This window comes from Cajanus cajan, chromosome 3 (assembly GCF_000230855.2).
Source record: "Cajanus cajan strain Asha chromosome 3, NIPB_CcT2T_4, whole genome shotgun sequence".
Classification (NCBI taxonomy): Eukaryota; Viridiplantae; Streptophyta; class Magnoliopsida; order Fabales; family Fabaceae; genus Cajanus; species Cajanus cajan.
The window spans coordinates 60,392,077-60,418,924 of record NC_138519.1 but is presented as its reverse complement, the minus strand read 5'-3'; the positions used below and the strand labels follow the sequence as shown (position 1 = coordinate 60,418,924).

General features: G+C 33.7%; 1 protein-coding gene across 1 annotated transcript; it reads left to right on the top strand.

Annotated features, from left to right (window-relative positions):
* The first annotated feature begins 2,646 nt into the window (after positions 1 to 2,646).
* LOC109815590 (uncharacterized) lies at positions 2,647 to 5,128 on the top strand. Its single transcript, XM_083071006.1, has 7 exons — positions 2,647 to 3,212; positions 3,395 to 3,466; positions 3,638 to 3,705; positions 3,839 to 3,995; positions 4,378 to 4,458; positions 4,561 to 4,650; positions 4,832 to 5,128. The coding sequence occupies exons 1-7, from the start codon at positions 2,943 to 2,945 to the stop codon at positions 4,949 to 4,951; spliced, it is 858 nt and encodes a 285-aa protein (XP_082927132.1). The 5' UTR covers positions 2,647 to 2,942; the 3' UTR covers positions 4,952 to 5,128.
* The last annotated feature ends 21,720 nt before the right edge of the window (positions 5,129 to 26,848 follow it).

The window sequence follows — 26,848 nt, the reverse complement described above, 5'->3', positions numbered from 1 at the left end:
TATTTTGAGTTAGTACTTAAAACTTCATTTTAAGTCTCAAAATAACTTTTCAATGTTTTAACTCATCATCATATACTCTCTACTTAGTTTAGATATAGATTTGATTATGCACAAAGCATACTAAGCACACACAATATAAAATCTCATTCAAAATAACTTAATTTCTAAACTCTATTACATTGCTCCATTACATAGCATGTTCTTGACTTTTCTTTGACTTTGTTTTTGTGCTACCAAGTTGTAAGTTGTTGTTGTACACTTGTGTTGTGATCATCAAAACTTCTTTAGGCTTCAAGCTCTCCTAAGCTCAACAGTGTTGTCCTTATCTGAAAAAGTGATGTACTTTTTCTAACACATGCATGCTTTTGCTTTTGCGTGCTTTTCTTCTTCTTCTTCTCTTCATTTGATCACACGTTTACGTTGAGAGCATTTGAGTGATTATAGACGATGCCTTGATTTGTCTTTTGAGACTTGATTCTTTAATTGCTTGCGTGACAGTTTTTATCTACGTCTGTTGGTCCTATGCATCTCAATCTGTGATTTTCGTCTGAGCATTTGAGTTTAATGCTTTGACTTTCTTTTGATTTGGTCAACATTACAGATGGACAGACTTTTGTTCTTTGTTTGAAGTGTCTTACAGTTTGTGTTGTCCTTCGTCTTTTATGTTGTTTACTTTCTTCTGATCTTTGACTCATGCTCTGTCTATTTTCTTATGTTGCACTGGGGGTTGTCCTTGACATACCTTCATCTGATGTTGGACTTATAGTTGTCTGGCGCACGCATTATACTTTGTCTGTTCAGTTAGCTTGATTTGTTTGATTCTCTGATGTGCGTTGCCTTGACTTTTCTTTTTATCAGAGTTGGCCATTTGGTTTCATCTGATGTTTAACCCATCTTTCTCTTGTTCCAGATTTAGCCATGTTTTGGCTTTTTATTTGATACTTCAATGTTTCGGCTTGTAGTAGGCCTCGTCTAGTGTTTGTTGAATGTTCTTCTATTTTTGATTGGACCTAATCTTGATGCTTGACTAGCCATCAGCTGATTCTTTTGTTTAGTTTGTCCAGGCTTCGTAGATCTTGTATTTAATGCATTTGATCTTGCATTAAATGTTTGCTCGGTGACTCTAGGTTACATGAAGTCTTTTGTACAGTTTGTTTACTTCTATGTCTGACTTCGATCATAACCTAGGCATATTTGTACTTTCCTGGCATTGTAGCTACAGAGGCGTTGTCTTTTACTGACTAGTAGGTGTACTTGCTCTGACACATGCAGCTTTGACTTGTGGACAAGCGTTAGTCCATTTTTCTCTTCTCTCTTCTTCTATTTTAATGACTTCATGTATTTTTCTGAGAGTTTGGATGCTAGGTAGTTCTTCTCGTTGTGACCTAGTAGACTTCAGACACAATTCAACATTTTTCGTTTTCGACTAGAAATTTGAGTCTCCGTCTAAGAGATAGATTTTAACTTTGATTTTCCATCGTCTGTGGTCTTGTATCATTTAAGGCATCATTATTTTCCTTCTTATGTTGAGCTTGTTTTCATCTGATCTCTTCATCTGATGTCTTGTAGCTTTTACCCTTTATCTTGGTTGCTCATGCTTTGTTCTTTATTTTGCATTGTGTTGGGAAGGAGGCATTGTATTTACTGTACTGCAAGGTTTGTAGTTTGTGGATAGCTTTGTCTGGTGTATTTCCTTCTTTTGATCAACCTTCATCACCTTCATTCGGCGCTTAGCTTATTTTGTCTTAGTTCTGGTGTAGAGGGTGGTACATGCATATTCTCTATTCTTCAACTTACATGTACTTATGTTTTTATTTGAAACACTAACACATTTGTTAGACATAATAATATGTATTATATTTGTCTCATTCAAAACCTTACTGAGAATTGTTTCGTCTGACTTAATAATGAGTTATGTCTCAATTCTACAAAATTAACTTGTAAAGTGAAATTTGTTTTTCATTATAAACTTTTCTTTTACTTTATTTTTAATTAATGCGAGACTTATATTTTTTCTTTAAAATTTGAGTTTTTTTTTACTTTTCTTCACATGTGAGTTATATGTCAAATTTAATCTCACAAAATTAGATTTTAAAGTGAAGACTCTTGTAAATAAATCTTTTTTAAATAATTATGGAGCAGGAAAGATAAAAAAAAAATAAAGTAAAATTATATTACTAAGAAAAACCTCTTTACCGAAAAAAATAATAACGAGAATAGAAATAAGAGAAGAGGAAGGAGAAGGTTTGGCTATCTTATTCTAAGAAGAAAAATTGTCGACACTCTTGAAAAGTGGTTCCCAATTCCCAAAGTTGACCCCAAGTAGAACGGGTTGCATACGCGGCAAAGACGCCCAAAGCATCATCTACGCAAACAAGTACCATTTTTCAAAATCTATACTAATACGTAAAAGGTACTTTTTTATACTATTATATTTTTTTATTTTAAAAAATTTTAAAAAAAATTAATTAAATTTAAAAACTTAAATTGATAAATTAATCATAATATTAAATTAAATTAATATACTTTTATTATTTAATTTTTATTTTTATTTAATTTTTAATAGACCAGTGACCATGATGTCCTTTTCTACGTTCAGAAATTCGGAACTCCAACGTCCTCTAATTCCTCAAAGCCCTCAAACCAAACAAAGTAATCCCAATGCCAACCAACACCACACTCTTTTTCTCTCTCTTCTCCCCCTTGTTTCTCGCTTAAGCCTTTCTCTCTCCTACAAATTTCCCCTTTTTCTCCGGTTAGTCTCAGACACCCTCATTTTCTCGGGATCCCCCGATTCACCGTGTGATCCCGGGGTTTTTCCCGAACCCGTTTCCTCTCCCCTCTCTCCCTTTTCCCCTTCTTTTTTCCTTTTCCTTTTTTTTTTTTTTTACTTTCAGTTTTTGTTTTTATTTTTTTTATTTCAATAAACAAAAAAAGGATCAATGAGCGATCATCTGGTACTGTTCGTGGATCGTCTCGTGCGGCCCGTCCCCATGGAGCCGCTGGCCCAACATCCCGTCCAGCCCGCTCCCGAGCCCTCCACGCCCGTCGATGAGCCCAAGCCCGACCCCTCCGGCTCCTCTTCCATGGCGGAGGACGACGGCGACGACGAGGACGCGCCACTACTTCCCCTGGCCGAGTGCCGCATTTGCCAAGAGGAGGACAATGTCAACAATTTAGAGTCTCCTTGTTCTTGCAGTGGTAGTCTTAAGGTATATACATACATTATAAAATAAATAAATAAATTATTATTTAAAATAAATCACAAATTAATTGGTTTTGATCAACTTATAGTTATGAAATACATTATTATGAGGCTATGTTAATCAATTTGGCATTAGTGGATCAAGTTTTGTCTTAATGATTCGTGAATTGGTGGAATTTGTTTACACAGTATGCTCATAGAAAGTGCGTCCAACATTGGTGCAACGAGAAAGGGGACATAACTTGTGAGATATGTCACAAGGTATGTTTCTTTCGCCAGTAATTTTTTCACGTTTTGTAAAATTTCTAGTATTTTGAATTTGTGATGATGGTTAGATAATGGTGATTGTACTCATATTATTATTTTGACTAGTAAGCTTTTTTGAACAATATTTTTGTACAATGGTGCCTTTGGATTCAACCAAATTCTCAGTGCTATGAGCCTGGTTATACTATCCCGCCACCTCGTCCTCAGCCTGAAGAAACCACTATTGATATAGGGTAAGCTAAAAGTTTCTGTTTTGAAAATTTTTATTCCAATATGTTAGTTTTGTGTATAAGCAATTTGTTTAGACTCTTGGACATATTTGTTTCAAATTCTTGCCTCACTAATGAGTTGTGATGGTCTTCACAGTGGGGGCTGGACGATCTCTGGCACGCCGTTGGATTTGCGTGATCCTCGACTCTTGGCAATTGCAGAGGCAGAACGCCAATTCTTGGAGGCTGAGTATGATGGATATGCTGCTTCTAATGCCAGTGGAGCTGCATTTTGTCGTTCAGCTGCACTGATTGTAAGGAGTTAATTTTGAAGTATTTTTTAACCAATTATTTGTAGAATTATATCATATTTATGTGCAACAGACATTCATTTTTTCAAATCCATGTTGTTTGACACTTGACAATAGATTTAGGCCTAAGTGTATCAAGCTTTGGACATAATTGTTTGGAATTTTAAGGAAATTAAGTCAATTGTACTTGCTATGATCTTTAGGTTCTTGATGCACATTGATTATGCTAGTAGTATAAACAATATGTATGTTTGTTTGGAATTATAAGGAAAACAATTGTATTTGTTTTGCTATGATCTTTAGGGTCTATAATGATATTGACTATGCTAGTATTATGTTGATAACTTGGACATGATTTAAGCCTAATCCATTCTATTTGGTGCAGTTAATGGCCCTTTTACTCTTGAGGCATGCACTTTCTGTCACAGATGCTGATGCTGATGATGATCCATCCACCTTTTTCTCTGTGAGTGACTTTACTTTATTTTCCTTAATTTGTCTATATAGTAGTTGTATTGCTTTCAAATATATTGTCTGACGAACCTAATTAAATGACCATTTTCTACAGCTTTTCTTACTACGAGCTGCTGGTTTTCTTTTACCTTGCTACATCATGGCTTGGGCAATCAGTATTTTGCAACGCCGACGACAAAGACAAGTAAGTTTCAATCTTGGTTCTGACCAATTTTTGTTCCGATTTTGTTGATTATGTGTTGATTTGTTTAGTTTTGAATTATGTTCATATCTCTTGGTTGTGTGTTGGTGGGAAACTGCAATACAATGTAGATGATTTACTTTTAATGTTCTATGAATTTCTCATTGTTTGTCATGTGAAACAGGAGGCTGCAGCACTAGCAGCAACCCAAGTTGCATTCGTTCTACAATCTGGGCAGCGTAGGGGTCTGCAATTTGCCATAGCACCAGGACCAACAATGAACACACACCAAGAACAAGTGTAATTGCATGCTTGTGTTTGTAACACTGGCGTGTGCACCATGCAAAAAGGGCTTATTAGAATGCCGTGCATTTTTTTTTCTTTATTCATGTATGTACATACATTTGCTTGAGCTGCTTTGAGATGGTGCTTAATATTTTTGGAGTTCATAGCCTTCAACAAAGAGCATCTCATTTTGTTATATTGCTGCTTCGAGTCTTTCTAAGTTGTAGCAATGCTAATTCTTCTAGAAAGTTAACAAGTCATTTTATAACGATAAGGTTGTGTTCATGCATGTGTTTTTGCTCCGTAATAATCATGATTGAAGCAATCAAACGGTAGAAGTAGCTAAAAAAATTTGCATTTGATCGCAAGAATGTCTTGTCAGCCATTAGTGCTTGTTGGATTTCTATACTTTTTGGTTTGCTTCTGAATGTATTACCCCAGTAAATGCCCCCGCCTCCGATACCTGCCGGGGATAAAATCTGGGTCCTCATCTCCGTCCCTGGCGGGTTTCGGGTTTCCCCACCCCGCTCTTACCCTTCTATTTTTTTTTCTTCTTTTTTTTTCTTTTAAATAAATATGAACAATTTTAAAAAAAATAAAAGAAAAGTAAAATAATATAAATTTTAATATATAAATATTTATAATTTTGGTTTATATATATATAAATAATTTTTTAATTATATTATTAAGCGGAGCGAGGACGAGTATGGGGGCGGGGGCGGGGTGGGTATTAACATCCCTGTCCTGCTCCCGATTTTATCAATCGGGAAAAACTCAAATCTGAACTCGATAAACACAGATTTTTCCCATCTAAATCGGGGCGAGTTTGGGCGGGAACCCACGGGGCAGGTTAGATTACCATGCCTAATTATGTTTCCAATAGCGAAATCATGTCATATATGTAAACTTAAATATTCATTGTTAGCAATCGTTTATATGTTGAATGTCCCAATATTTACAATAGAGGAAGCCTCTCAAAATTAACCTACAATTGATCTTTGATGGCAACTTTCTTGTTACAATTTTAATCAAACATTATTCTTAGCTTAAAGAATGCTAAAAATAATTATCAATTTTCCTTCCAAATAAATAGTCATTATTGTTTCCTCAATTACAATCAAACATTATTTTGCAAAATAACAATGATCATTAATTACTCAAGGTAATTGACTTCCTTTAAAATAAATTAAGGTAAGTGTAGTGGATTGATCAACACTTATTTGTTAAAATTATTTTTTTAGAAAATTTTCATTTTGATCTTGACTTAGGGTGGATTTTAGCAAAAATTTTATTTTTTTGCTATCGTAATTTCATTTGATTTGTGTCTTTTGTGGAAGTTCAGCCTTCTCTTCGTAATTGCTATCAAGTTGAGTATATAAATTGTCTTTCTTTAGCTGTTCTTTACTAAATGCATATAATCACTTTTCTTGTCCTTTTATTTATTTATCATAAATCCATTTGATTTGTCGAGGATTGCAAAAGCAAAAGGTAGCTTTTCAAAGTACTTGCCTTTTGGTATAAGAAAAAGTATAAGATGAAAATGAAAATATGTTGTTTGTCACCTTTTCAAACAATATCATAGAGATATTTGGATAATTTGTAGAATGAGGAAGAATTTTGCTAACCTACTACTCAAGCAGTGTTAAACATTGGGATAACAACTCAACATCTAGAATGTCCTTAACAAGGACAAGAATAATATATAGCACCATTTGTTAGAATAGAAAATGATATAGAAGCCACGCTTCTGAGAGTAATCTACAATTATACACACAAGAAATCATGTAATGTTAAGTCTTTGCGATCGTTTGGCATCTTAATTTTGATGAATAACAAACATAAATATGATTAAATCACAGTATAAGAAAATGGGTGGGAGATAATTGTTTTAAACAAACAAATAAGACACATACTTTAGTAGGAAAAATATTATATTATATTTGCTTCCATCACTATTCACTTAGGGGTAATTTGCTTCCATCAAATTTCAAAATAAATTAAGGTAAGAGGGTAGTGAATTGGTCAACGCTTGTGTTGAAAGTGTTGAAATGAATCTAAATGACTTTTTCATTTTCATCTTGATTTAATTAGGTTTTGTTCGGGGGTAGGTTTTAGTTTTTAAAAGAAAAAAAAAAAAAATCAATGTTTTAGTTTATAGTTTGTCCTTTTTCAGATTTGAAATTTTGTTGTCATTCTTAAATTTTTCTTGTAAAATTTTATTAAAAAAATACTAGTGAAAAAAACACTTTTAAGATCGGTCAATTTTTAATTTTAAGATTGGATCTTAAAAGAGATAATCTTAAAAGTTGGACTTTTTAAGATGACCGTCAATAGCCGATCTTAAAAGTTAGACTTTTTAAGATCGTACGCCAATAGCCGATCTTAAAAGTTGGACTTTTAAGATCGGTCACTCCAATAGCAGATCTTAAAAGTTGGACTTTTAAGATCGGTCACTCCAATAGACAATCTTAAAAGTTAAACTTTTAAGATCGGTCATGATAATAGCCGATTTTAAAAGCTGGACTTTTAAGTAAGATCGGTCATGGTAATAGCCGATCTTAAAAGTCTAACTTTTAAGATCGGTCATTGAGATAGTCGATCTTAAAAGTCCAGCTTTTAAGATCGACTATTATCATAACCGATCTTAAAAGTTATGATTTTTTTTTAAAATGATTAGTTTGTTTTGAGAAGGTTTTTGAACAAAACCTGCAAATTAATACCAAGCAAATGATATATTTTCAATGGTCCAAATTACATACAAAATACTAAAGAACTTTTTGGAAACATATTCAATACAATAATGTATACATAATAAGTATTTCATAAAGAATAAGTCCTAACTAGTTAGTGTTTCAATGAAAAATGTAGCCCATTACTCCCTAATAATGTTTATGTCTTCTGATGACAATGGTGATCGATCTATAAACAAATACCTCATGGTAGCTTTCTCACTACGTAGAGCCACAGGACCAAGACCTTCACATTAAATGCAATATAAACAAATAAATCAAGATTTAAGAGCAAAATCAAAAATACTTGGTGACATTTTAATATTCATAGTTAATTCACAAGTCACTATTTTTTTTCTACATGAAAAAAAACTACTCAATTATCCGATTCTTAGAAGACAAAGCCATATCAAAATCAACTAATCTTAATAGATGATGCAAAAGGGTCACTAATACCAAAAAAAATAGAATGACACATGGCGCTAAATGACAATGGCAATTGCTGGAAATAACATCAAACCACAATGAAGATAAGGAAAAATTCACCAGCTCAAAATCGGAGTAATTAAGCCAACGAACTAGTTCGCAAAACCAAAGTGCATCTGGCAATAAATATTAGAGCAGCAAGAAAGAAAATAGAGCAGCAATAAATAATTAGGTATCCGCTCTTCAATTAAAAGTTTTTTTTTTTTAAAAAAAAGTAGGTGAAATCAGTTCTTCATGAACTATTACTGCATCAACCCATAACCAGAGTGATAACAAGAAATCCCCGGTTCACTGCTTGAAGATAGCCTATGACACGTGCAATGAGAGAGCGTGGGTACACAAGTTATTTTTAATTAAAATATTAAATACTGATACTCAAACATATAAAATTTATTACAAAACTCATAATAATTCCTAGTTCACAAATTAAAATCAGTAAAATATTGTCTTGTCTTTTAGGGCATATTTGAAAAACTTTATCTGAAAAACAAATTCGCAGTAAATCGTGCTCTTGAGAACAACGTGATGTCCGGTTGAAAACACCAGAACACGATCTTCCAAGAAAAAATCACATTGGCATTATTTAAAAGTGAAAGTTGATGCAAACATATCATGTTGTTACTAGCAATCAGGAAGAAGAATATCGGTAGAAACACTCTCCATCGCAATTTGCAATTCACAATTTAAAATCAAGCCGGTTCCGTTTCAGCAGCAGCAAAGCAGGATTCACGATTTGATTATTCAAAAACGCAAGCAGAGTGGTAGAAGCAATAACACAAACGAGTGGTGGCCATATAAAAAAATATCACGGCTAGTTTTAACAATCTTCTTACATTCACCAATCAAATAAGTATCGCTTATTTTTCTACAACCCCCTCAGAATATCACGGCTAGTTTTAACATATCGTGGACTCAAGGTCATATAATATTTATATGGGTTCTTAATTCTTTATATTTATTTACAAAAAGTGTCACGATGACATTTTTGTAAATAAAGTTACAACTTTTAAGATCGGTCATATTTTAGCCGGTCTTAAAAGTACTTTTAAGATCGGCTTAAATGTGACCAATCTTAAAATTGTAACTTTATTTACAAAAATGCTACCGTGACACTTTTTGTAAATAAGATTACAATTTTTAAGATTGGTCATATTTTAGCCGATCTTAAAAGTACTTTTAAGATCGGCTAAAATGTGATTGATCTTAAAAGTTGTAACTTTATTTACAAAAATACCACAGTGGTACATTTTGTAAATAAGATTACAACTTTTAAGATCGGTCATATTTTAGTCGATCTTAAAAGTACTTTTAAGATCGACTAAAATGGGACCGATCTTAAAAGTTGTAACTTTATTTACAAAAATGCCACGGTGGCACTTTTAAGATCAGTTAAAATGTGACCGATCTTAAAAGTTGTAATCTTATTTACAAAATTGTCACCGCATTACTTTTAAGATTGGTTCTCTAATAATCGATCTTAAAATCCTGATCTTAAAACTAATTTTTGTACTAGTGAAATATCAAACTTTCACTGGACTTTAATGAAAGAATCAAGAGAGAGTAGACCATAATTGGAAAGCAAATAATTTTAATTTTTTTTACAGGATTTGGTCAATTAAGAACAAAGCATGTCATGATTGAATTGGGTTAAAAGATCCAAAATTTAATTTAAATCTCAAAATTTAAATCTCAATTGGGTCACTAGCTGTAGTAGGTTGGATAAAAAGGCCTAAACATGATGAAAGTTCAATTTATATTGACTTTTGTAGATAAGGTGCAATTGTAAACTGACTCATGATAGAACTGGATTAAAAAGTTCAAATCTAATTTATATTCAAAATTTGAAGATCAAGCTCTATTTTATCTAATATTTAGAGACTATTCTTTGAAAGGAGTATTTTTTAAGAGAATCTCTTGACTTCTTTTTTAATTAATTAATTAATTAATTAAATTTTATTCTTTAAAAATAAAATATCAATAATCCACTTTTTATATATTAAACGCAAATATGATTAAAGATCACATGTTTATATATAAACTAAACAAATGATGGAAAACGTAAACAACACTTCCCCAAGAAACATTTGAACTTGATCTTCTAGATCAAGGAAGCCACAATGCTAATCAACATATAACATTCAAAGAGAAAGTTACAAGGAAGGCTTCTCAACCTCCCCCCAGCAATTTGTAACCTCATCAAAGATGGAGATATGTAGATGGAATTGGAAAGAGGTAACCACCTTCATCCAAAATTCAAGATTGATTTAGGTAAGTATGAATAATTATGCATATTATGGAAGAAAAAAAATGTCTCATTGTGAAATTATTGGGATTCTTGACTATCGAAGACAAATTACGCTCCACGTGCTATCTTGAAGGAGTTTTCTATCTCATGGATGTCTCAAATGACTATTTTGTGATTAACTTTGATCTTCAAGCAAATAAGGAAAAAAAAAAAAAAAACAATGTACGAGGCCCCTAAATGGTTTTTTACTATTACCTCATGTTGCGTCAATAAGAACTAAAATTCTTAGCACTGGAATGAAAGTGGATAAAACGCTGGTGTGGATACTATTCCTAGGGTTGGGGATGGCTTACTAAAATGAGAGTTCTTTTCACTATAGCTTCATCTATAGGTAGATCCATCAAAGCCGACCTAAAAACCCTCAACATAAATAGAGGAAGATTAATTTGGTCTGCGTGGAGATAGAATTACACCTCCCGATGGTTGGGAAGTTTTGTCTAAATGATTGCTGGCATTAAGGGTGTTTGTAGTGCATTTTAGTTCAATTTTTGTTTTGAAAGTCATTCGAACTAAATAAGAAATTTAAGTGTAGTTCAATTGGTTTGCTTTGAATGAATTATAAAATGTAAATCAAAGCAAACCAATCTTTTACTGTTTGATTTTGTTCAATTTTTGCGGTTTCTAAAATTTTTTATTTAAAAATTAACTAAAAATATGTAGTATTATGTTATTTGTTTAATATCATACATCAAAAATAAAACTAAAAGTATACAAATACTAAAATATTTTGACCACTTAATATATTTAACACTAATTATAATTTTTATTATTTTAGTAAATTTATTTCTTTAATGCAGTTTTAGCTATCATATTAAATATATTTTTTTCATATATATAGTTTGTCACTAAAAAACAATATTTGCAAAGATTATAAATAATGCATAATTTTTCATTTTAAAATCTAGTTTAGTAGCTTACAATTTCATAAAATATCTTTTAAATATTATAACATATATTCAGGGAAAAAAAACACCTTTTTGTAGCTTATAATTTTATAAAACACATTTTTTTGTCATGTGTCTATTTTGGATACATGCACTATGTATTTGGAAAAAAAATTTATATATTTTCAAATAAGTGTGGTTTGGTTTGATTTAAAAGGTTTCATATTCCAATCCAAAAACAACAAAATCATGTGATTTTGAAAATTTAAAAATTGAACTAAATCACTAATTTATGATTTTCTATTGATTTTTTTTTAATTTTTGAATTTGTTTGCGATTTTTCATTTAGATTAGTTCGGTTTTGAGCACCCTAGTTGAAATTGTGTTGAATATGAAGACTTACATATTCTTTGTGCAATTTTCCAATACTACAATCATCTTGCAAGAGATTAAGCAAACAAGAAACATGATGATATAAATGAGAATAATGGTGGGAATATAAATTCAAAACACAGGAATAAAGGGAAAGAAAATGACCAAAATTTTGGCCAAAAAAATGTTGAAAGATCGCAACAATGGGGAATGGTTATTGTAACCAAGAAAAAAAAAATAAAAAAGAAAACCTTTGATTGACAAAATAAAACCTCCCTATTTGGTATGGAATTTACTCATGATTGCGCAAAAAGTGGGACCTCACCCTTCTCAGGATATTACTACAAAAAGCAAATAGATGAAAAAACCAACTAGGAACTAAAGGTAATACTCTCCTAAATAAAAGGAATTAGTGTTTAAGAAGGTAAATTGTTGAATCAAGATACTAGTGTCACATATACAAACATGAGAAGAAGAGAACCATATAAGAGGATCTACGATGTATCCTCCAAAGATGGTCCATCTGTGTCTTTACTTATGGCCACTACGGGCAAGAAAATCCTGCCACTTTTAGCAACAAAAATCGAAGAAAAAGATTTGTATCCTTAATATCAAGGCTTATTTCAAGGAATTGCGAATGAAGAAAAAAGATTTGTATCTTAATATGTGATGGAAACACTTGGAGAAGATTGATGTTCTTCAAGTTCTCCATGCAAGGACGGAAGAAACTCTTGAGGATGAACTCCTTGCAGTGGCGGAAACACCTTGGAGGATTCTCCAATGGTGGAGAAGCAATGGAAGTGATTCGGTTCTCCTTAGCTTGTGAAGGAAGCTTGAGGAACCAAGCAAAGGTTGAAGCACCTTTGGTAGAAACCTTAAAGAGAGAATTCTCTACGATTTTTAGGAGGGACTCTTGAGAGAGAAATCTGAAGTTTTATTTCTCAAATGTTCAAAAGTGAATACAAGTGAAGAGAAAACAAATATATAGGGAGAGGTAGCTTCTAGTGTAAACTAACCTTAACCATGGTTCACTAGGAACCATGGTAAGGTGTAGCTAACCATCCATGGTTTCTAAAACTTGTAGGAGAAGCTAACCTTGACCATGGTTTACTTAAGAACCATGGTAAGGTCAGCCTAACCTACCAAGGTTTAGAAGCTTGGAAGGCAAGCTTCAAAGCTTGTAGGAGAAGCTAGAAATTTTGGCCAAGAACAAAAGGAATGAGCTAGGCGGCCAAGGCTCAAAAATGCTCCATGATTTATTTAAAAAATATTTGATTTGGTTTAGTTAGGTTCATCATATGATGATGAGACCTAGCTAAATCAAATCTATGAAAAATTAGGAGCAAAATGAGTCTAATATATGCAAAATTTTGCCTAGGCCCACTTTTGGCCCAATTACTAGTCACACCCTCAAGCATTGCTAAATGTCACCCCTTTTTCCCTACTGAAAAAATATAAAATGAATGTATCAACAAAGGAGGTTAAATGGAGTTAAACTCTCCAAGTAGCCTACCGTAAAATCAATATACAAACACTAGTTAAAAGCAAGTAAAGTGCCTCACAAATACAAAGGCAAAAATAAGCATATACAAAGAAACTACTATATGTACAAACATATGAAAAGGTTTTTAAGATCATCCCATTCCTCTTGGTTTTTTTAAGATATCACCTCTTGGATTCCTTGGCCTTGGTCATAGTTTATCATCCCCTCCCTCTTGAAAAGGATTTGACCTCAAATCTCGAGGGTCTTCATGATTATTGGCCACACCTACAAATATATAATAAAATTTATTAGAGGTGATATTCTCAACAAATAAATGTGAAAGGTATATCCTAGAAGGAATCCTTTCATGGAACCTAAAGAAATCTATGATACTAGACCTTCTAATATAATGAGTAGGATCCTCTCCTAAACAAAGACTAGGTATATTACAAAATCCTAAAAATGTGCTAAAACTAAAACTATAGCACACTAAAGACTTAATCCTAAAAACTAAAACATTTTGCCTAAAGTACCCTATGTGGTAACCTAGGCATTTCCTAGTAAATAAGGAAAATATTACTAAGAAATTTCCTAAACAATTTTGGATTATATTATTTGTTGGATAGTTATGAAAAGAATTTGTCACAAGGAACCTTGAAGGTTCATATGTTATATCCAACAAATAATATATTCCATAAATTGGGTGCATTATTAACACAACTAAGGTAGGAAAAGTCTTACACAAAGGAAGGCTATCTAACTTGGGCACCACCAAGTAAGTAGCATGAGAAGTAGAACTAAGTGAAGTCCATTTCTCCTTCACCAAATCTTGAAGTTGAGATTCTTTTTCTTTAAAAATAATGGATTTGTGAATCTCTTCTTCAAGACTAGTGGCAGTGTGAGGGTAAGAGTTAAGGTCTTTATGAATAAAGAGAATATTTTTCGTAGGTCTTCTAGTAATAAAGCAATTCTCTTTAGTCATAACTCCCTTAGAGGATATTTCTTCCTCTTTACTCTTCCCTACTTTCTCACTTTTTCTTTTGATTTTTATTTGTGCTTGATCCTCAGCCACTTGTTGAGGTGAGAGAGGATAAAGCACAAATTTCTTTTCCTTATGAGTGAAGGTAATTTCATTAGTAAGACCATTATGTATAGTTTTCTTTTCAAATTGCCATGGTCTTCCTAACAAAATATGACAAGCTTCCATTGGTACTATATCACATAAAGCTTGGTCCTCATACTTCCCAATGGAAAACTTAACCTTCACTTGTTGGTCAACTATTATGTCACCATCCTTATTAAGCCATTGCAAATGATAAGGTTGAGGATGTGGCATAGTAATTAAACTCAACTTTTTAACCAACCTAGTGCTACAACAGTTGCACCATGAACCACTATCAACAATGAGAGAACAAGCATTATTTAAAACATTACATCTTGTATGAAAGATGTTCTCTCTTTGTGATAGGGTACCACTAGGTTGATTATGAAGGATTCTCCTAAGCATTAGGAGCTCTCCTTCATAAGGATAAACTGGCTCCACTTTGGACCTTTGAAGTTTTGTTTCAACCTCACTCTCACTAGAAGAGGAGGTAGTAGTCTCTTCTTGACTACTATAAGTGTCATGCCCCCTTAAGATCATGACTTTCTTTGTAGGGCATTGAGAAGCAATGTGGCCTCTCCCTAGACACTTGAAACATTTAATATCACTAGTCTTTGTGCTAGTGTGTGGAGTGATGAGATCTTTATCCTTATCTATATTTTTCTCTTTCTTTTTAGCTAATTCCTTGGAGGGTTCTAAAATAATTTCCTTTTCAAAAGATTTTTCCTCCTCCATGTAGTCTTTCTTAAGAGATCTAGAGTGGGAGCTTTCTCTTTTAGAAGATTTTCTAAATATTTGTTGTTCTACCCTTACACAAAGTTGGACCAAGTCATTTAAGTCCCTGTAGGGTAGTAGCTCCACTTGGTCTCTAATCTATAAGTTAAGACCACTTAGGAATCTAGCTACAGTGGTGGCTTCCTCTTCTCTAATACATGCCCTCATCATGTATAGCTCCATTTGTTGCCTATATTGTTCAATAGTCATATCTTTTTGTTGGAGCCTTTGGAGCTTATTCATAAGCTCCCTGTCATAGTAAGAGAGAATGTGTCTCCTCCTCAATGCACTCCTAAGATCATTCCAATATTGGATAGGAGGATCATTGTGGAGACGCCTTTCTCTTTCCAAAGAGGTCCACCAATACATTGCATGCCCTTGAAAGTTAAGGGTTGCAAATGGCACTTCCCTTTCTTCACTTACCCTATGGCAAGCAAAGAGTTGTTCTACTTTCATCTCCCAATCAAGGTAGGCCTCCACATCATCCTTCCCAAAAAATTGAGGGAGATCCACCTTTGATTCCCTAGGTTTAATAGTTCTTCTATGGGAAGGTTGATAATGGTTACCCACATTAAGGCTTTCATTAGGAGATGTGTATTGGGAGTGTGAGCTCCTACTTTTTTTTCTCTGTTTTTTCATATTTTCTTTCAACTTTTCTTCTTCTTGTCTTAAAATTCTCAATTCTTCCTCAAGGTAAGCAAGTTGTCATTCTCTTTCAATTTTATCTCTTTCTCTTTGAAGAGACTCTTGCTTTTTCCATAGTTTAAGTGATTTGAGCTCTTTAGTAATGTATGAAAGACTTTTTGGAGAGCCATCACTTTCACTATTGGAGGAATTTTGAGACATTTTAACACAAAAAGATTTTTCACTCAAAAATAGTTTTTAAGAAAATAAGATTTTTGGGAAGTGCTTAGACTTGGCACTTGGAGGTCTAAGAGTACAAATTGAACTTTGGAGGGAGGTGAGCTACTAAAGAGCCACTTAATAACCAAGCCTCTTCAAGTAAAAATCTCTAAACCCCCTTGTATGTTTGCCTTGCACAAAGCAATTTTCACAAAGATATTTTCAAAAAGGAAAATAACAATGTGCCTATTGTGTACAATTATCAAGACTTGAAATCATAAATGGCAAGAAAACATAAATTACTTAAAAACTTAAATTTCTTGAAAACTTAAAGACAAGAAAACATAAACTAGGCGTGGAAAACAATTAAACCTATGTGAGAGCTTGAATGACACCAAAGACCTTCAAGGACCCTCTCACAAGTACTACACGAAATTACTATTTAGAACACTTAAGGAGAGATGGAGATACACCAAAGGCACTCCAAGACACTCCTTAATAAAGGTCTTGTACAAAAAAATTGAAAATTAAAAGATTACATGAAAATGAAATGCAAATTTACTTCAAATGAAATGCAAATTCACACTCCAAATGAAATGTAAATTCACACCAAATGAAATGTAAATTCACAATCAAATGAAATTAGTGGCTGCACTCAATTTCAAAGAAAACAAATTAGCCACTAATTAGAGGCAAATTTTAGAGACGGATTTTGTAAGGAAAATAGGTTTAGAAACAAAAATTTTCGTCACTAAAATTGGTCTCTAAAGTTCACAAAATTTTCAAAATTTTGTTGGTGCTTCTCTTCCAATTTCAGCCACGAAGCATGCAGTCCTCACAATTGTATCACTCTTCTTTTAGAAGCAACCTTGACTTTGGTTACTTCTAGGTGTTTGCAAGAGACCTTCCACCAAGAGAGAACAAACTCCCTAAACAACCACCAAAGTCCTCAAAATTGACTTCCTTTGACTTGGCCTCCTACACCTTTTAAGAAGCACTCAACCACCTTCAATTGCTGGAATATTAGTGCTAAAACTGAAAAGGCACAATTTATAATGGCTACACCAATTGGTAGAATGAAATGAGACAAACTAGAAGGAGTTCCACAAAAATGACAAGCAAAAATTAAGGTAAATTTAGAAAGCTAGCACACAAAAGATAACCTATCAAAGGCACGAGAATGGATTACAAAAACAAAGCTAAGATTAGAAACAAAATTAAGACACAAAATATGTGGCTGGACTAAAAATATTATAGGCAAGAACACACCAAAACCGAGAGCTAGATATACAAAATTTTTCACTCCTTTTGACTTTTTCTTTTGCTATTTTCTTTCTTTTCTTTTTGCAAAATATTTTTCACTTCTTTTTCTTTGATTAATCAGGATTTTAAATGCCTTTTTTAACACATATAGGTCTCGGTCTAAGGCTAATAAAACTGCTGCAAAAATTTTCACACAAAACAAGAGGTGTTCACATGCATCATTCAACTAGTGCTTCACAATTTTGTAGTGTTTTTAGGTCAAATTTTTAAGCACTCATTATTTTGTCTTTCTCATGCATTTAGAACACATACACCTCTGTTTTGCCTCTGTTTGTAATATATAAAATTTGTTAAAAGTTTCAGCCACACAATAAGACTCAAGGAAACCTAATAGGAATTAGTGTTTAGTAATTTTTTTCTTGACAAAACTTTAACAAGACATAATAGAAACCTAACTCTAGGAAATTTGCTAGAACTAATAGCAAATTATGAATACAATTATGTAAAACAATAGCACATATAGGTAAGGTTCAGATTCAATAAGAAAAATACACAAAATTTTCGGACACAAACAACACAAAAAATTAGGTCAAACAAACTAGTCTAGGAAGTTTCAACATGTAAAAGGACTACACATGACTTCTAAGACAAAACAATTGATTCAAAAACAAATCTAATGTAGAATGAATGTTTTCCAATCACGGACACATGTGAATGAATGGAGATACTCAACAAATACAAAACGCACAAGCAAAGAGAACCTAAAGCACAAAATAATTGATTCATGGATTAGGAACAAGCAAAACATAAATCAATTACTTCTTATGTGACATATAGGATCTATCAAAAAAAATTTAGAAACTTTAGATCCATATAGAAAACACATATTTAGACATAGGAGAAGGAAGAAACAACACGGATTCATACAAAAAAAATTAGAACACCAAACCTCAAGAGCACTAGGCTCTGATACCAAAAATGATGGAAACACTTGGAGAAGATTGATGTTCTTCAATGATGGAATCATGCCTAGGAAGGTAAGGGGTGACACATTGAAGGAGCCAAGAGGATTTGGCTAGACATGAAGGTTTGGGCCAGTCAAGGCCCAATGGGCCCGATGGGCCTAGAAGGCCCAATTTGAGCTTCAGATGGGCCATCTCTTGATAAATCCATTTTTCTTATATTTTGTACTTATTATATTATTATAGGTTTCACATATTTTGATCTTGTATTTTGGACCACATAGAATAGCATTTTTGGGCCATAGGCTTATTGGGCTTAGTTTTGGGCTTCATGGGCCTTTGGGCTTTTGGTACCCAATATTGGGCTCATTTTATTTCTTTTATTATTTCCTAATGTTTGTATATGTTTGGCCATTGTATTTAGGCCATTAGATTAGGATTTAAGGAGGATTATTAGTTTAAGTGAATTAGGCAAAACTAAGTTTAATTTAGCATGCATTTAAGTTGCATTTTGAGTAGGGATGGCAAATATACCCGTACCCGCGGGTAATACCCGAACCCGTCCCGACTTTGACGGGGAATACCCGGTTTGACCGGGTACGGGTACGGGTACGAGTAAAACCCGATATATTAAATCGGGTACGGGTACATGTATGTACTTACCCGCCCCGTACCCGTACCCGTACCCATCCCTGTTTCCATTTTTAATTTAATACTCACTTTTAATTTAATTATATTAAAAACAAATTAATATTTTTTATGTGTGATTATTTATTATAATATGAGATAGAAAAATAACTTAATTATAATTATAATATAATATAAAAAAATTTAAAAATATTATTTTTTTACAAAAAATAAAAAATAAAAAAATTGACGGGTACGGGTACGGGTACGGGTATACCCGATACCCGACGGGGACGGGGATGGGGATGAAAACCACATACCCGGCGGGTACGGGGACGGGGACGGGGATGGATTTGACTCGCGGGGACGGGGACGGGTATCATAAAACCCGTACCCGCCCCGCTCCGTTGCCATCCCTAATTTTGAGTCACATGGATGGTGCCACCTTGGCTGAACATGTGTGACTCAAATTCAACCCTAAATGCACACTAAATCAAACCTAAATACACCTAGCATCAATGTGAACCGGACTTGTACATGTGAGTTATGTTTTGAATTCAAATTCAAAATTTGAATTCAAAACTTGGCGCCACATGTGAAGCTTCCACATTGGCGCCAAGTGTCCCTAATTCCGGATCCATTTAAGCTACCTCCTTCACACATTGTAATCACTTTTGAGATATATGAAATTTGAGAGCTTCTTCAGCCAAATTTCTCTTCAGAGTCACCGTGAGAGAGAGCTTCAACTTTAGGAACCCAACTAGGTCTTCCTACCTTTTGAAGTGAGCTTTCCCTTGCTCCTTAAGCTTGGATGCTTCCATCCAAGGCTTAGGCCTCATTCCATCCGAGAATCCTTCCCATTCAAATGTTCTTAAGCTTCGGACTCAATCTCCTTTGAAGAAGATCCGTGCCTAGGTGAAGCTAACGAGAAGAACTCCATTCACTTCTCATTCTTTCTCCATTAATTTTGGTATCAAGAGCAAGGTTCTTCAAGGAGATAAGTGTTCTTCAATTTGTTTGTCCGTGTGTCTTGTGTTCTTTGTGTTCTTATTGTCTTGTTTGAGTTTTCTATTGGATCTATTTGATTTGAATTAATTTTTGTTCCATAGATCCATTGTTGATTGTATTTTGTTTTCCTTCCACAATCAATGTTTAGGACCTATTTGCTTGTGCTTATTTTTGCTTTTGTTTGAGTCTCTCCATTCCTTGCATGTGTCAATGATTGGACCTCATACATTTGCATTAGATTTTGGTTTTGAATCCTTGTTTTGTCTTAGTAGTTTGTGTCTAGTCCTTATATGTTGCAAACTCCTTGAATAGCATGTTTAATCTAGTTTTCTTTTGAGTTGTTTGTTCATATTTTGGTCTCGGTTTGCTTATTCTTTTGCCTACCTATATGTGCTTTTTGTTTGACCTTATTGAGTTCATAATTTGCTATTAGTTCTAGCAAATTTCTTAGAGTTAGGTTTCCATTGTGTACTTAAGTTTTCAAATCACTTTCTATTAAAAAAATTCTTGAAACAATTTTGTGTTGCTTAAAATTTCAAGTGATTCATCCTACTTCTAGTGCACTATTTCTTTGGATTCAAATTTTAAAAGTGTAGAGGCTGAAAAACAGAGAAAAATACAGAGCATATTGTTTCAAAATATTTATAAAAAAAAAGTGAACAAAAGAATCCAATTCAAAACCTAAAAACTAGTGCACTAGTTTCACCATTTTTCACTTGAATTTTGACAAACTTGTAGTCTCGGTTTCTATATCATGGAATTGTGAAAATTTTGAAAACAAAAGGCAAGTGTCTTCTCTGGAATATCAATTTGAATTCAGGAAAAGAAAAGTATAAAAAAAATAAAGAGCAATTATAGAAGCAAAAAGCCGAGAAGAACAAAACAAGAAAATTCACTTGATTCCTCAAAATTCTTTAGACTACTATTTTGTGTGTACTTGTTCAAATTCCTTCAAATTTTTTTTGTTTTGTTAATCTACTCTAGTACCTATCTAGGAGCTTTCCTAACTGAGTACTAGCTTTCATTGGAGTCTTATTTTTTAGCTTTCTTTGTTGGATATCTTTGAGTCTTGTCATAAACACTTTACTCTTCACTTTTTGGTATAAGCTTTATAAATTGTGCTTTTGTTGCTTGTCTTGTTTTCTTTCATTAAACATTCTGTGCTGGAAGTGGCCTCAAATCCTTGCTTAAGGATCAAGCATTGACTCAACAATTAGTAGGAAAAGACTTGGACATTAAGACTACAAAATTTGACCTAATTTAGTGACCAAACTTTTCCTAAACTACCTTCACAAGAGTGATCATTCCTTTGACCTTGTGAGCAGCCTACATTAACCATTTTGTTGTGTTCATTGTGCAGGGTCCAGGAGCAACTTGATTCAAGGGTTAGTGGTGGATTGAAACACTTAAACAAGTGTTAGAAAATTGGACAACAAATCCGTCACTAATTTGGTCACAAAAGCCGCCATTATTTGCTTTCTAGTTTAGTTTAAATTTTGTCAATTCTCTTGTATTTTAAATCAATTTGTAAAGCTTGGAGGGGAGTATTAAGAAGCTGGTCAGGTATATCTAACCCTTGGTAGCCTACTCACGTGTAGTACTAGTGGAAGTGGCTTGAAAATTTCATATGTTTCAAGCTTCCACTTAGGGCAAACCGACTAGTTTCTTACCTTTGCTTCCTTTAATTTGTTTGATCTTAATTGTGTTTACTTTGCTGCCTTGTTTCGTCTAGACTTGTGTAGTTTTTATTGTTCACACTTAGATAGCTTCAAAAACAAATTGTGAAAAGCATACACATAAAAATCTTTGTGAAAATTTTTTGTGGAATTGAAAATACCACAAAGGAGTTTAGTGATTTCCACTTGAAAAGGCTTGGTTATTAAGTGGCTCTTAGTATCTCACCTCCCTTGATAGTGCAACTTGTACACTTAGACTTTCAAGTGCTATTTTTGTTCCTAGAAAAACCCAAAATTTTTTTGTTGTTGTATAGCATATAAAAATTCTTTTGTTTAATCATGAGAAAATATTCTTCAAATGGTAGTGATTCAAGCTCTCCAAAAAGTTTTTCACATCATACTCAAAGGCTTAAATCACTAACACCTTGGACAAAGCAAGAAGTGTTAAAAAGAGAAAAAGAAAAACTTGAAAGAAAAGCACAACTTGCAATTTTAGAAGAAGAAATTCACATTCTTAAACAAAAGGAAGAAAAACTTTTAGCAAAAGTAAAATTGAGAAAAACTAGAGAAAAAGAAAAAAAAAAGGCATTTCTCTTAGGGAAGAGTAAGGAGGAAAATATCTCCTCTAAAGGACTTGTGAATGAAGAAAGTTGTTCTATAAACCATTTGCAAAATACTCTCTTCATACATCAAAACCTTAACCCTTACCCTTATGCTACCACTAGTATTGAAGTAGAGATTCTAGAACAAAATATTTTAAAGAAAAATGAATCTCAACTTCAAGATGTAGTGAAGAAGGAGTGGACTACATTTAGTTCCACTTCTTGTGCTACTTCCTTGGAGGTGCCCAAGGAAGAAAGCCTTCCCCTCTTTAGGACTCATTCTACCTTAGTTGTTCTAATAATTAAAGCACCCAATTTTTTGTTTACATTGTTTGATGGATACAACTTGTAATAATCTATATTCTATGTTTGCTCTTATGGGAAGTTCATTCTCTTTTGAACTTAATATGATTCCTTCCCTACAAGACAAATATAGTTTATATGATTATGAGTATCTAGCAAACAATCAAATCCAAAATTGTTTAGGACGTTTTCTAGTTGTCTTTTCTTTATATTTTAGGAAAAGCCTAGGTTACCGTTTAGGGTACTTTAGGCAAGATGTTGTAGTTTTTAAGAATCACTCTTTTCATTGTCTTAACCATAGTGTCATTACATTTTTAGGATTTCATTCTAGGTTATACTTAGAAGAGGATCCTATTTTTACTTTTAGGGAGTCTAATTTTGATAGTTTATTTTTCTTTCTTAGGCTAGATAGAAGGACTCCTCTTAGGATCCACATTCCATTTTCTTTTCATGAACATGTCACCTCTTATACATGGTTTGTTGTGCATGTAGGTGATGATTTTTCTCCCATGGATCCTCGTGATTTGAGGACAAATCCTTTTCAAGAGGGAGGGGATGATGGAATCATGCCTAGGAATGCAAGGGGTGACACATTGAAGGAGCCAAGAGGAGTTGGCTAGACATGAAGGTTTGGGCCAGTCAAGGCCCAATGAACCCGATGGGCCTGGAAGGCCCAATTTGAGCTTCACATGGGCCATCTCTTGATAAATCCAATTTTCTTATATTTTGTACTTATTATATTAGTATAGGTTTCACATATTTTGGTCTTGTATTTTGGACCACATAGAATAGCATTTTTAGGCCATAGGCTTATTGGGCCTAGTTTTGGGCTTCATGGGCCTTTGGGCTTTTGGTACCTAATATTGGGCTCATTTTATTTCTTTTATTATTTCCTAATGTTTGTATATGTTTGGCCATTGTATTTAGGCCATTAGATTAGGATTTAAGGAGGATTATTAGTTTAAGTGAATTAGGCAAAACTAGGTTTAATTTAGCATGCATTTAAGTTGCATTTTGAGTCACATGGATGGTGCCACCTTGGCTGAACATGTGTGACTCAAATTCAACCCTAAATGCACACTAAATCAAACCTAAATACACCTAGCATCAATGTGAACCGGACTTGTACATGTGAGTTATGTTTTGAATTCAAATTCAAAATTTGAATTCAAAACTTGGCGCCACATGTGAAGCTTCCACATTGGCGCCAAGTGTCCCTAATTCCGGATCCATTTAAGCTACCTTCTTCACACATTGTAATCACTTTTGAGATATATAAAATTTGAGATCTTCTTCAGCCAAATTTCTCTTGAGAGTCACCGTGAGAGAGAGCTTCAACTTTAGGAACCAAACTAGGTCTTCCTACCTTTTGAAGTGAGCTTTCCATTGCTCCTTAAGCTTGGATGCTTCCATCCAAGGCTTAGGCCTCATTCCATCCGAGATACCTTCCCATTCAAGTGTTCTTAAGCTTCGGACTCAATCTCCTTTGAAGAAGATCCGTGCCTAGGTGAAGCTAAGGAGAAGAACTTCATTCACTTCTCCTTCCTTCTCCATCATTCAAGTTCTCCATGCAAGGACCGAAGAAACTCTTGAGGATAAACTCCTTGAAGTGGCGGAAACACCTTGGAGGATTCTCCAATGGTGGACAAGCAATGGAAGTGATTCGGTTCTCCTTAGCTTGTGAAGGAAGCTTGAGGAACCAAGCAAAGGTTGAAGCACCTTTGGTTGAAACCTTAAAGAGAGAATTCTCTACGATTTTTAGGAGGGACTCTTGAGAGAGAAATCTGAAGTTTTATTTCTCAAATGTTTAAAAGTGAATACAAGTGAAGAGAAAACAAATATATAGGGAGAGGTAGCTTCTAGTGTAAGCTAACCTTAACCATGGTTCACTAGGAACCATGGTAAGGAGTAGCTAACCATCCATGGTTTCTAAAACTTGTAGGAGAAGCTAACCTTGACCATGGTTCACTTAAGAACCATGGTAAGATCAGCCTAACCTACCAAGGTTTAGAAGCTTGGAAGGCAAGCTTCAAAGCTTGTAGGAGAAGCTAGAAATTTCGGCCAAGAACAAAAGGAATGAGCTAGGCGGCCAAGGCTCAAAAATGCTCCATGATTTATTTAAAAAATATTTGATTTGGTTTAGTTAGGTTCATCATATGATGATGAGACCTAGCTAAATCAAATCTATGAAAAATTAAGAGCGAAATGAGTCTAATATGCAAAATTTTGCCTAGGCCCAGTTCTGGCCCAATTACTAGTCACACCCTCAAGCATTGCTAAATGTCACCCTTTTTTCCCTACTGGAAAAATATAAAATGAATGTATCAACAAAGGAGGTTAAATGGAGTTAAACTCTCCAAGTAGCCTACCGTAAAATCAATATACAAACACTAGTTAAAAGCAAGTAAAGTGTCTCACAAATACAAAGGCAAAAATAAGCCTATACAAAGAAACTACTATATGTACAAACATATGAAAAGGTCTTTAAGATCATCCCATTCCTCTTGGTTCTTTTAAGATATCACCTCTTGGATTCCTTGTCCTTGGCCATAGTCTATCAATATGACACTCGTATATATAAAGGAAAAAGGATTTTACTAAAGGTAGGTTACACTCATCGAATGTTCTAGGTCAAGACGAAGACTAGGTTCTCTTAGAGTTCGTATCACTAGAGATTTTGTAGCTGTTATCCTTTTACTAGAACAATGCTAAAACGCAATTCTTTCTACTTGTATGGATTTTGAGTTTCTATGTTTATTCTTTTATATTGAGGTATTGTAGTTTATATTATAATGTGTTATGACATGTAGGGTAGAGAGTGTCACACTAATAGGCTGCTTTATATTGCTAGTGACAATGCACACATGAATGTTTTTACTAGAATCATATGCATAATAATATGCAGTTCGTATCCATTGCACAATTCCTTATAACATATCTATTTCGTTTACTATGATATGATTGAAACAAGTGTGACGATAATGTTTATTTGTGTATGCTATGTCTTGTTTTATGCCTTGTCATTCTTGCATCGTGGACTAGAGAAAGATGTTTCTCACTGTCTTTGTTTTGTGTTATTCTTCTTTGGTTGTTATGCAAGTAATCGTTAGTGTGAGGTTGAAAATGTTGGTGATAAGGTTTAGGCTTTAATGTTGAATTTTTCTTTAATAGGACATATGATATCGAGACGTAGTTAGGACTAGAATAAGATGTTATTCTTGTTGATTTATTTTGGAAATATTAGTTTTTATTCATTTTGTAATTTCTATTTGATTTGTTATTTTGTTTAAGTTAAGAATGTGACATTTCTACATGAACACATTCGGTTTTATAAATAAAAATTATGTTATTCAATTTTTTTTTATTATTTATGTATTATGGTACGTGAGATACAGTGTCACTCTCCATTGCCTCCCTCAAACTTATTAATAGAAGGGAAGCTCTCTAAAGACACAAGTCTTATAGTAGCTCTAACTTCCTACTGTTGCATGAGATTTTATGAAGGATGACACAAAATATTTTTCTTAAGAATAAAACAAATTTTAAAGTAAAAATGACATCATTTTCAAAATAATTAATATATTTAAATAATAGAAATTTCGGTAAGAATAAATATATTTAAGAGGGACCTTTAATATAATCAATTAAAAATATATTTATTAATTTAAATTAACAAGTAATTATTTTTTAAGTAAAAAAGTAACAGAAAATTATGGACCTTACTGTTAGAATAGTAGATTAAGCCTAACTCAACCCTACAAAACCGGCTTTGTAAGGTGAGGGTTGCTTTCCACTTATATACTATTCAATTGCCTAATCTCTAGTCGATGTGGGACTTGGGTTTTTCCCAATACACCCCCTCACGTCCAGCACTATTGGGCTTGGTACGTAGATAATGGTGGGTGGCCCTTTTTAATGATCTAGGATTGGCGGGACTTGGGTTTTTCCCAATACACCCCCTCATGCCTATGAGACATGCATCAATGGTAGGTGGCCCATTTTTAAAGTGGATCTAAATAGCTCTGATACCATGTTAGAATAGTAGATTAAGCCTAACTCAACCCTACAAAACCGGCTTTGTAAGGTGAGGGTTGCTTTCCACTTATATACTATTCAATTGTGGGTGGCCCTTTTTAATGATCTAGGATTGGCGGGACTTGGGTTTTTCCCAATACACCCCCTCATGCCTATGAGACATGCATCAATAGTGGATGGCCCATTTTTAAAGTGGATCTAAATGGCTCTGATACCAACTTAGAATAGTGGATTAAGCCTAACTCAACCCTACAAAACCGGCTTGTAAGGTGAGGGTTGCTTTCCACTTATATACTATTCAATTGCCTAATCTCTAGTCGATGTGGGACTTGGGTTTTTCCCAATACACCCCCTCACGTCCAGCACTATTGGGTTTGGTACGTGGATAAATGGTAAGTGGCCCTTTTTAATGATCTAGGATAGGCGGGAACCTTACAAATGTCATTTTTTGTCTTTTTCCAA